General features: G+C 36.8%; 2 protein-coding genes across 3 annotated transcripts; one reads left to right on the top strand and one right to left on the bottom strand.

Moving 5' to 3' along the window:
- The first annotated feature begins 284 nt into the window (after window positions 1-284).
- LOC127808122 (pentatricopeptide repeat-containing protein At1g61870, mitochondrial) lies at window positions 285-1,822 on the top strand. Of its 2 annotated transcripts, XM_052346508.1 has the most exons (2): window positions 285-1,372; window positions 1,438-1,584. In XM_052346508.1, exons 1-2 carry the CDS (start codon window positions 433-435, stop codon window positions 1,473-1,475), a joined length of 978 nt encoding a protein of 325 aa, XP_052202468.1. In that variant the 5' UTR covers window positions 285-432; the 3' UTR covers window positions 1,476-1,584. The 2 variants fall into 2 exon arrangements, with proteins under 2 accessions (XP_052202468.1, XP_052202467.1); XM_052346507.1 differs by having other exon boundaries at window positions 286-1,822.
- A 386-nt stretch (window positions 1,823-2,208) lies between these two features.
- Window positions 2,209-5,998, bottom strand: LOC127808123 (cardiolipin synthase (CMP-forming), mitochondrial). The gene is made up of 8 exons (XM_052346509.1): window positions 5,470-5,998; window positions 4,196-4,262; window positions 4,021-4,095; window positions 3,836-3,887; window positions 3,530-3,615; window positions 3,371-3,445; window positions 2,847-2,941; window positions 2,209-2,757 (listed from the first exon to the last, which is right to left on the bottom strand). The coding sequence occupies exons 1-8, from the start codon at window positions 5,922-5,924 to the stop codon at window positions 2,664-2,666; spliced, it is 999 nt and encodes a 332-aa protein (XP_052202469.1). The 5' UTR covers window positions 5,925-5,998; the 3' UTR covers window positions 2,209-2,663.
- Between the last annotated feature and the right edge of the window lie 6,396 nt (window positions 5,999-12,394).

Genomic DNA, 12,394 nt, shown 5'->3' with positions numbered 1-12,394 from the left:
AATTTAAAAATACATATATAATTAAAATAATAAAAAAAATTAAATTATCATAAAAAAATTAAAAAGGTAAGAATTAAATTAACACAAAATATAATTAAAATAATAAAAAAAATTAAATTATCATAAAAAAATTAAAAAGGTAAGAATTAAATTAACACAAAATATAATTAAAATAATAAAAAAAATTACTAAACAAAATATACGTGGCACATGGAAAAAATACGGAGGAGTCCAATTTTTTTTTTTCCTCTTTCCTGTCTCTCAATCAGGTTTTGAGTCTTTTCTTTCTAACCCCATGTGATCGACGGTGTCTGATCCTCTCATAGGAAAAACCCTAGCCCATCTCCACTCGCTCTCTTTTCTTTCTCTGATCGGCAAATAGCATGCAGATCAATTTGTAATCAGATCCGCTTCCCGTTCCGCAGCTGAAGCATGGCTTACTTCTCCAGGCCCCGGCTAAGCTTGGCCCAACGCCGATGCTTCTCATCCATCCTAAACCCGGATTCCAAAACCCCTCTCACCAGCAGAGAGAAGTCCCGGGCCGCCCTCAAGCTCCTCAAGTCCGAGAAAAACCCAGAGCGCATCCTCGAAATATGCCGCGCCGCCTCCCTCACCCCCGACTCCCCCCTCGACCGCAGCGCCTTCTCCATCGCCATCTCCCAGCTCGCCGGCGCTAACTACTTCGAGGGCATCCGGTCCTTCCTCGACGAGCTCAAGGCCCGCCCAGACCTCCGCAACGAGCGCTTCTTGGCCTACTCCATCGTCCTCTACGGGCGAGCCGATTTGCTCGATAATGCCCTCCAGACGTTCGACAAAATCCCTGACTTGGGCGTTGAACGGACCGCGAAGTCTCTGAACGCGTTACTGTTCTCCTGCATCGTCGCGAAGAATTACAACGAGGTAAAGCGCATTTATCTTGAGTTCCCGAAGAAGTATGGGATTGAGCCGAATTTAGATACGTACAACACTGTTATTAAGGCGTTTAGCGAGTCGGGTTCGTCTAGTTCGGGGTATTCGGTGATAGCCGAAATGGATAGGAAGCGTTGTAGGCCAAATGCGACGACATTTGGGACTTTGATTGCTGGGTTTTACAGGGAGGAGAAGTATGACGATGTTGGGAAGGTTTTGCGATTAATGAAGGAGTATGACATAAGTCCAGGGATTAGTACATATAATATTAGGATTCGGAGCCTGTGTAAGCTTAAGAAATCTATGGAGGCCAAGGCTTTGCTTGACGGGATTGTGTCAAGGAGAATGAAGCCTAACTCTGATACCTATTACCTTTTGATTCATGGTTTTTGCAAAGAAGGGAATTTGGATGAAGCAAAGAACTTGATGAAGAAAATGGTCAATAATGGGTGCCAACCAGACGGTGAGTGTTACTTTACCCTGATTTACTTCCTGTGTCAAGGTGGCGATTTTGAGAGTGCATTACAGTTTTGCAAGGAAAGCTTGGCAAAGGGCTGGGTTCCTAATTTCACGACCATGAAGTTACTTGTCAATGGACTTGCAAGCATTTCAAGGGTTGATGAGGCGAGGGAACTTGTTGGGCAGATGAAGGAAAAATTCCCAAAATTTGCCGACAAATGGAATGAAGTTGAAGAGGGTTTTCCCAAGTAGAGAAGACAAAGTGGTATGTGTCAACTTGCCTAGGGACCTGATAATAAAATTGATGATTAGGTCGATATTACTAGAAATGGCACCCCCCGACGGATATTTTTGTTTTGTTTATTGAATTGTTAGTCTATTGCTAATGTTCTTGTTCGTCACATTTTTAAATGAAGATGGCCTTATCAGTGAAAATGCTTTTGTCACCTTTTGAAGTATTTCTTTGTCACCTTTGTTGGCCTATTATCAACTTATGCAGGTACCCCATAAATGGCAGTTGATTCCTCGATGAAACATTAGCATTTTCTCATACAAACTCAACTCCCAAGTATATATTCTGTAAATGTTATTCCTGGAAACTCAAAAGAGAAGAAGCACTACTTAGGTTGGTTCCTGCAATTTTGGTAGTTGAGAGCCACGATGGCAGTCAGTGGTCTTCCATGTTATAGTCTGTTGTCTTGGAATTTTTTATGATCTGAAATCTGGAGTGATGCCGGTTTGAATTTGTTATAGTTTTTTTTTTTTTTTTTTTTTTTTGTATTTTTAAAGAACAGAAGACATTAAAAAAGAAGTAAAATTTAAGTGCCAAACAACAGTGGCTGAAAAGATGACAATTGCCCCAAAAGGCAACGCTTCAAGCTTATTTGTTACCCGGCAACAAGAATACAATCCTACTTCTGGTTTCAACCTGAAGCTGAAACCAGTAAATAAATTCTTACATCGTCATGATCCTACTTAAACATGACTTTGCATGGTTTCACAAGAATCTCTCTCATTTTAGGACCTTCAAGTCATTTGGTCCCACTCCCACAGCAATTTCATGGTATTGGGTATCCCTTCTTGCCTTCGATCGGATTGGCACCTGCCTGTCCACCAGTTGATCTGCCACTGGCAAAGGAATGTACAAAGTGAAGGAGAAGAAGGTTCTGATGTTTAACAGCATATGTATCAAAGAAACCAAAAGCCTCCTTTTATTTCAGTTTTACCGATGGAACCAGAGCGACAGCGGTCTCGGTCAATGAAAGATCTTCTCAAGAATAAGCTAAAAGCTACAGCTACCGATTCCTTTTCATTGTCATGGATCCCTTCCTCAGATGTTGTGCCCCATATGCTGCAGTGGAAGCTACTGTGGTTGAAGCCACCACCCAACTGCAGCAGTGTAATGAGTTTACTGAGTTCTGCTATCAAATATATCAAGATCGGGAGCCTAGCAGCTTCACCAAACAATGATTTTCTACCTCAAATTGGTGATGTATGTCTGGGTTTCTGGGGTTCCAAGTTCTGGTTGAAGGAGAGCTGCAGCAACCAATACCAATTGGAAAACTGTATTAACCTGCGATGAACACACCTTTTAGCAAAATAATAAAGAAAGTTGGGATCATAAAACTAGTTACAAGGCTCCCCACGCCAGAAAAAGAGGAGAGAAAAAAAATGCCGGGGGTTGTTGGGGGGGGGGGAATCCACATCACTCTTAAGAGGCAGAATCCGGTCTACAAGCCTTTTAAGATAAATTCTAATATAATAATCTCATACCTAGTTAAGTAAAAACTCCTCCATGCTGGCAATTAACTGTTCCGCCACCCACTCCTCTCCGATAATTAGCTTATAAGTCACAGGATATTTGCCTCTTTACACCACTGAATATCGAAAATCTTACTTTGACATAGAAACAGTATGGAGCTACCTAAATTGTACTACCATCTTTTGAAATGCTTCACCAATGTCCCGTTTAGATAACTGAGTTAAAGAATACAAAACTAACCTTGCTAAGAAACAGAGGCTCAACCTTCTCAGGGCGCATCCCATCAATATTGAAGAAGTCAAACCAACTTTTCCACTGAGAAAAAATGATTCAGTTACAAAAAGATAGTCCAATAAAACATTTAATCCCAATAGTTAACGCAAGGGTACTCAAACTCACTTCCCAATCCAAACTGCTAGCTCTTTTGTACACCGCCCCACCAATGAGTGCAACATCTCGTAGCACGACGAGTCCCACAAGTCCAGCTTTACAATCAAAAACTAATTTAAGAATGGTGTGGAGATTGATACAAATAATATTATAGTCTTGAGTATATTATGCATTCCAATACTTAAGTAAAAGAATCCAACTCGGGCCTTATTTATTTTTTAAGGGACAGCAAAGCATGTATAAATCAGGCGATTTGACAGGATTTATGAGATTAAAAAGTGGGAAAACTACACAAGAAATACTGCTTCTACTTACAGTGAAGAAGTCCTCCATCTACCATTGCCAAAGCTACACATCCAATTAAAACCTGTATTAACGGAGGCAAAACCATAAGATGGAGTCAACTATTAAGCAGCTTCATATGGACTCGAGCAACCCACAGGAACAAGCCATTCCCCATGTGTCCCTGAGCTTCAAAGAATAATAGACGAAAATATTACCTTGTCAGCCAGGGGATCAAGATAAGAACCAATGACAGAATTGATTCCCATCTTCCTAGCCATGTGTCCATCAAGCTACAAGATGAATGAGGGAAAAGAAAAAGGTGTGAGAATTCACTTTGATATATGCCCTATTTGTGTTTGTAATACGAGATAACCAATACAGCATTTATACCCAGTCAGTTGCCCCAGAGATAGCCAGCCCCACAAATGCAGGCAGATACATTTCTTGCATGATCATCCTGCACAAGTGTAGTCAAGTTTCTAGAGAAATTCCACTAGACCATATCTAGACCACTAGTCAAGTTTCAAGGAACATGATGACTTGACATAGAACTTACAATAACATATCAAGCCAACAGAAGTCCAATGCAAGAAGAAATAGTACGACATAGAAAACAATGTGACAATAAACACATCAGGCCTTAATTCAGTTACATGAATTTTCATTTGCCAATAATTTCTATCTATAGCCATATCTAGTAAGGTGGAGTAAACACAAGAACAAATAAAACTAAAACCAAAACTGAGAACAGTTAGAAGGACTATCAATCCTGGAAGGCCAAGCTCAAACTATCATGAAGGCAATCTGGTCGGAATCTTTTCCTGATAGTGATAAGAAGGCACCACAGGGTAAACCTGGATACAACTAAAGAGTAAAGACCATAGACAAGATAGTAACTCTGATAAAGTATCTCTAACCTCTGGCATCTCTGCAAAACACAAAAACTGACCTTAACATGGATCAACAAAACCCAAATGCCAGATCATAAGAAAGAGACAGGTCTACTTTATGATGTGATAAACGTTGATTCAACCCTCGTCACCTCTCTGCAAGTTAATTACATCGAGCATGAAGGTGCTAAAAGTCTAGCCCTTCTCCTCCTCCAACCCACTCTTGCCTTTTTCATCAAAGAAGGTATAAGACCCACCTCACTCTTTGAGAAACCAACTAAAGACTAACTGGAATTCATCTGCTATCAGGCACTAAAATCTCATGTACGAACTAGTTCTCGTTGAAAAGAAAAGTTAATAAGAGATCAGTCCATTGAACTGTTATCACTTTGTGATGCAGCTTAGCTTTCCAAATGCATAATTCTACTAACTCAAAGACAGTGCCAACGACATTGTCTGAACTAAAAAAGTCTTAACTTGAAAACCCTATCCAGAAGCACAGAAACACAAAGGCATAGATTAGATTTTGGAGTTTTACGGAGTAGTGCTCATTAGCGAATCAATTGTTATGCTATGTTCAGAACCCGCATTTGGTGAGGAGAACCTAATTGCTTGCATGTATGCTAAAATTTTCTTCTCATTCTAATTTCCAAATAAGAAAAAATATTTCCTCTCCAAACTTCTAGTAACAGAGAATCATTACAGAAGTGAAGTAACAAGAGGTACGATTGTATCGAAGAAAAGATGTTAATCAAAGGAAAGAAAGGACACTACCATCCGAGAAAAGGACCAGAGATCAAACGGCTTATGGAGATCAAGTTCGGCAAGTTCAAGAAGGTCTCTGCAGATCCAGCTTGGCCACCTGCACCTACCTCCCCGCCATCTAATTCCTTCACGATGGTCCGATTCAACAAATCGGGGGCAGAAATAACCGAAGCGAGCCCTAAGGTGAAGGGCAAATTTCGCCCTCGAAGCAAATTCAAAGGCGGGAACTTGGGGGGGAAGGGGACTACGTGAGATTGGAAGTAGAGAGGAGTGGCGGACTGAGAGAGCTTCCATGGAGGATAGGAAAGGAAAAGAGGGCCATCGAAGGCTGGGATGGGAGAGAGAAGACCCCGGGAACGATGGGGAGAGAGTAGGGACAAAGTGGCTATGGTTTTGGTTCTGAAGAGCTTGCTTTTGTTAGGGTTCCCAGAGATTAGGGCTCTGAGAGATCTGTACACCGCCATTAAGAACGCATTGCGTAGCTCGGAATGCTACGAGCGAATCGAATCGAATGAATCGAAGAGGGAGAAGATTTTGCGAGGTTTTAGGGCGAGGGTCACACGTGGCGGCCATTAAACGTGTCCTCCCTTGACTTTGACTTTTCCAGGGGTAGAACTGGAAGTTCGCAATGAGATTGTAAGGAATAAGGGAAGTTATATTTGTAACCATATGTTTTGTTTTTCATAATTTAATTTTAATATTTTTAAAATATCTTAAGATAAAAACTCATATTTAACTTTTATTTAAATTTTTTACGCTGAACCAGTTATCATTACTCTTCAATCGCGTGCATCTACTTTTTCACCCACTATTGTCACAACCACTTTATTTATTCATAACTGAACATTGCACAACCAATTTTATTTAACACTGAACATTACGCAATCGCTATTATTTAACATTGAACATTGCTCAGCTCAGTTCTCCTCGCTATAATCAATTACCAGTTATTGTCAATAATGAAAAATTACTATTCGCAAATGTTTACGACAGAGTTTGACGAAAAAGATAGCAAGTATTCTTGTTTCGGTGAGAAATAACACAATTTACAACATGAATCACTAGTTCAATCACATAATTTATAACGGATGAATTTAAAAAAAAAAGATTAATTAAAACATAAAAAATACACCTTTGAGGTGCCTTGAAACCCCGAACCTCGGGGTTCGGGACTTGGGGGATGCCCCGAACCCTAGTGTTTTGGGTGTTCGGTGGCAGTCAGCCTCCCCGAACCCCAAGGTTCGGGGAGGCATCTTTGAACGCTGTGATTCGAAGGCATTTTCGCTAGCTATTGTCGAAACTGTTCGATGCCTCCGAATGCTGGTGATCGAACGCAAACCCTAAGGTTCAAGGACTTTGAAAGCATCCCAAATCCCTGAATTCATGATAATGCAATTCTTGGGTTTGGGAGAAACTATTATATGCATACATACATACACATTATAATTATATACATATATATATATACATAGCATTCTCCCGAACCATGAGAAACTATTATATACATACATATTATAATTATATATATACAACATAGATGTATTTTACATATAAATTAATCCAAATGAAAGAGTCTTGTCATGTGGGGATTGCAAATGGTCAAAACCAATCAAGTGAAGTAATATTTTATGAGAATGACTTCATATTACATACATATATGCCATACATATATATTATGTACATATATATATGTTGTGTTTCTCTCGAATCCATGGATTCGAGAGAATTATATTTTCCTGAAGTCATGGATTCGGGTGTTTTCAAAGCCCCCAAACCTTGGAATTCAGGTGCGATGATGGACAACTACATTATCTTGCGAAAAGCAAAATACTTGGCTGCAAATAGAATTTTTCTAAATCGTTCTTGCTTGGCTTTTGTGATTCCGACGAGAAAGCAAATGACTCCAATGAAGAGGGCGGGCGAGGTAAGCGACTTTGGTGACGATGAGATGGCAGCGGTCTAAATTGGATTTGATGTGAGAAGTGGTGTGAAGAGGGTTTGTTGCTCGTCGGGGGTGTCTTTTGAGGAATGAGTGTTTGGAGGGTATGTTTGGAATATAGATGGTTACAAAAAATAATCACTCTGGTTACAAATAACAAGAATTAAAATTTTATTTAAGTTGGTTGCGGAGAACAAAAATTGTGATTGCAAATAGAATTTTTAAGGAACAATTTAGTAGGGAAAAATTCTAATTGCACCCACCTTTTTGTTCTCCATACTCATATTCTATAATTATAGTAATTATTTTTTTAAAAATATCTTTTAATGTACACAACATTCCATTTGTTTTTTGCATACACCATCATCACTGACAACCATGTCGCTCCTACCAGCGGTCACGACCAATGCGATTGCCCATCATCATAAAACTCTCATTAGCAGTCGCATTGATTCCACTGGCGACCGCAACAAATGTGGTCGCTCATCATTGCACTCGCTAGGGTCCGCGTTCTTTGCAGTCACCCATCATCGCAAAGCTCCCATTGACGACCGCGTTCATCGCGACAATGATAGACTATGATGGTATGTGCAAAGAACAAATGGGATATTGTGTACACTAAAAGGTATTTTTGAAAAATAATTATTGCAATTGTAGAAGGTGGCTATGGAGAATAAAATAGGTGGATACAAATAAAAATTTCCTTTAATAAAATAAATACTAAATATTTTTACCTTATTTTTTGACTTTTTATTACATGTTTTTTAATATTTAAATTATTTAATTAATTAATAAAAATATATATTGATTTCAATTATTAATTGATTAATAAAATTATTTAAATGTTAAAAATAAAATATAATAAATATAACTTGTTTAAAAATTATATACACTTATTTTTACTTAACCATTGTTCTTATCACAATGGTTTGATTATTCTTTAATAAGATATAATATTTATATATACACTTAATAATTTAATTAGAGATTTGAAAGTATAATTTCTAACTTAAAAACTGAAATAAATAACATGAAAAATAAAAATAAATATGTTAAGTTTTGAAAATTAAGTTTAAGTTTAATACTGCATAAAAAAAAAGAAATTATTCTTGCATAATATTTTTTTTTAACATAAGAAAGCGGTCCCCAATTAATGCATAGTTTTCAACAAAGATCGTTTCATTCTCTTGAAAACTTACGACCCTCACGCCCTAAGCTGGGTGAACCGATAGGTGAGTCGTGAGTCAAAACTTAGGCCCTAACCCCATAGATATAAGCAGATTATCAACAATTATACGGAAACAAATCTGATCCCTCGATCTTATAGTAACTTAAACTCTCAAATATGTACGATAAATTATTTGTGTTATCCCAAAAAAGTTTTTTTGAATAATATTATCCTTCAAAATTTAAAATCATGCAATTAAGTTCAATAAAAACATACGCGTGTTCAGAAGAGGTGTCTAATGAAACTATATATAAGCTCAATTCTACAATTTCATCACTTGGCTTGTAACGGCCCGCCTCTCGGAGCCCCCGTGCACCAAGAAGATCCGTGAGAGGGTCATTATTTAAATGATATCGAACAATAACACAACTACAACACACCCACAACCCTTTTAGAAATCATGATTTTTCTTTAATTATACATCTCATAATCGTCTTTACAAACCTTTCATCACTTGGGCCCACCTGGGCTTACATACCATGTCTCCATCTCACAAATATAAAACATTACTTTCATCCAGACACACGACACACAGGATCTAGTTTCGGGAGAGCTCTGCACTTGCTATCATGACACGACGGTCTAGACCCAAACCCCGATAAACGTACCTGGAATGATGTAAAACAACATGAGTCACGAGACTCAGCAAGCTCTAGAAAGAAAGGCAGGATATGACTCTTCCCATAACACCCCATGCAATTCATGTCAATGCAATCACGTCATGTCATGAGCTATATGTACCTTATTTCTACATGCATAATGATTAGTGGTTAATTTTATAAAAATTTTGTTATAATTATACCCTTCTTTTGATCTTAAAAATAGTTTAAATTAGATATTAATATATATTTTATGGTTATATGCAAGTTTAAATTGAAAAATGAATGAAATGAAATTTTAAAGTAAAATTTAATAATAATAATAATAATATATAAAATTATATATAATACATATACATCATTATGTGCATGCATGTAATATATATATATAATATAATATAATATATATATGTGCCATGTGTAATACATATATATAATATATAATTTATTAATAACATTAAATTATTTTTATTTTTATTTTTTAGGCATGAAGAATTAAAGTCCATGAAGACTTAAAGTCCATGAAGAATTCAAGTCCATGAAGAAATCAAACCCATGGAAAAGTCAAGCCCATGAAGAATTCAAGTCCATGAAGAAATCAAGCACATGAAAAATTAAAGTCCATGAAGAATTTAAGCCCATGAAGAATTAAGGCCCAATTTGAGCAACCCATGGAAGATATTATTTGGAGAAGGCCCAAGGATTATTTTTAATCCTAATGAAGATTAAAAATCAATTTATAGAAATCTATTTTTATTTTTTATGTGAGAGCTTTATTAGGTGTGTTTTTTAGCTAAAATCCACTTAACTATTAGGTGGATATTATAGCTAAAATCCATTTAACTTTATGAATGCTTTATTAGGTATGTATTTTAGCTAAAATCCATTTAATATTAGGTGTGTATTATAGCTAAAATCCATTTAACTTTAAGTGTGTGAGTGCCCATTAGATATAATTATGTCTAATTGAATAATTGAAATTGTGTGGTTTGTATTGCATCTTGTGGCCTATAAATAGCTCACTTGATTGCATTTGTAAGTGTGATTATTATTCTTGAATCAAAGTTTAGTTGTTTCCTTATAATTCTCTCTTTGAGAATTGTTCTTGTTCTTTCCCCTTTTCTTTAGTATTCTCTCTTGTGATCTTACTTCCTTCATTTCTTCTTTTAAATTCTTATGTCATTTATTATTACTTTATTATTCACCGCCTAAATGGCCGGTTAATTTGTGCCTTTAAATTTCTGCAATTTTCATTCTTGTCATTTAATTGTTCACCGCCTAAATGGACGGTTAGTTTCTTGCCTTTAAATTCTTGCAATTTTAATTCTTGTATTTTAATTATCTACCGCCTAAATGGCCGGTTAGTTTCTTCTATTTTAATTCCTGTCATTTAAATTCTGTTATTTAAATTATGTCATTTAAATTGATGTCAATTAATTTAATAGAGATGAGTAGCTAAATCTAATCTTGGGTTAAGGCAAGGACAGTGTCTAACGCCAATGATTCCCAAAGAAAGCTACGCTTTAAATGAGTAACATTGGTTTAAACTTCAATATGAGTGTGTTTTGATTATTGAAAAATCACTAGGTTTGGATTGGAGCGTAAGCCTAACTTAGAGCTTTCATGTCACGCATGAGAGTTACTAGAACTGGAAACGCTATCATACCCAAACCCGGATGATTAATTTAGTTGTTTTGTGTATTAATTGTAATTGAATTTATGGTAGTTTCTTAAATTAGAATCCCGCATATCATGTATGGGGATTGCTTAAACTAGAGCTATCATTATCTTTAATTGCATTTAATAACAAATCCTCATATCTGAAATTAAATTAATGTTGCTAATCTTTTATGCTAATATTTGGGAATCAACGGGTTGGCACTGAAATTGTCTTAATTCAAGTACTTTCCAATCTCATATTCTCACGTTTAGTATTTATTTCAACTTCTGTCTTGCTTTATTTTCTAGTATTTGTTATCTAAAAAAATCATAAAAAAATCATGTTATCAATCCATCTAAATGCGTGTGCGTGTGTGTGACATTCTTTTTTTTCTTTTGCCATAAATAAATCTCTCAGTGGACGACCTGGACTTATCCAGAAAGTATAAATTTAAATTTGAACTACAACTGCACTCGTACACTGACGAGTATAAACCTCTCGCCTAAATAAATAAATAAAATATAAAATTTTTATTGTGTTTTGTTTTGTGTTTTAATTGCAGGGTGAGAGTGCAGCCAAATTTTGGCGCCGTTGCCGGGGAGATTGAGGCAAAAACAAAAAGGAAAAACAAAATATAAGAAGAAGCATCTCCTGATAAATTCGGTAACTCTGTTTCTTTTTACTTTATTTTTGCATAGTGTATGATACTTAGGTCAGGTAAAACTGTAGAAAATCAGTCACTCATGTCTCAACACAATGAGAACATGCCACTTCCACAGAACATGTCTGCACGTGGTAGTGACCACGGTGACCCTGATCCCATTGATCAGGAGATGATCAGACCCCTTAGGGAGTATCTTCATCCTCCTAGGCAGACAACCCCCTCATGCATTATTCTTCCCATCAATCATCATAGGTTTAACTTCAAACCTGGCACAATCCAATTGTTGCCAACTTTTCATGGCATGGATTCTGAAAATCCATATACTCATATGAAAGAATTTGAGGAAGTATGTAGCACTTGCATGGACCATACAGCAAATGAGGATGTCATAAGATTAAAACTCTTTCCATTCTCACTGAAAGATAAGGCAAAAATATGGTTAAGCACTCTTCCACCTAGATCTATAGGAACTTGGAGAGAAATGCAAACAACTTTCTTAAAAAAATACTTCCCTGCCAACAGAACTGCTACTCTTCAAAGACAAATCATGAACTTTGCCTGTGAACCAAATGAGAATTTTGCGCAAGCGTGGGAAAGGTTTAAAGACCTTCTTCACACTTGTCCGCACCATGCTTTTGAGCAATGGAGAGTGGTCAGTTTCTTTCATGATTCACTCACTCCCCAATTGAAAATGCTAGTTTCTACAATGTGCAATGGAGAATTCTATGAGAAGACTCCAGAAGAAGCTTTCCACTTCTTTGACACATTGGCTGAGAATACAAGGAACTGGGAAGTTGGTCCAACATCTGCTCTTGATTCAAGAGAAAATCCACAACCTAGAGGG

This window comes from Diospyros lotus, chromosome 8, assembly GCF_014633365.1.
Source record: "Diospyros lotus cultivar Yz01 chromosome 8, ASM1463336v1, whole genome shotgun sequence".
Taxonomy (NCBI): domain Eukaryota; kingdom Viridiplantae; phylum Streptophyta; class Magnoliopsida; order Ericales; family Ebenaceae; genus Diospyros; species Diospyros lotus.
The sequence above is the reverse complement of the archived record's forward strand: the minus strand, read 5'-3'. Positions and strand labels throughout refer to the sequence as shown.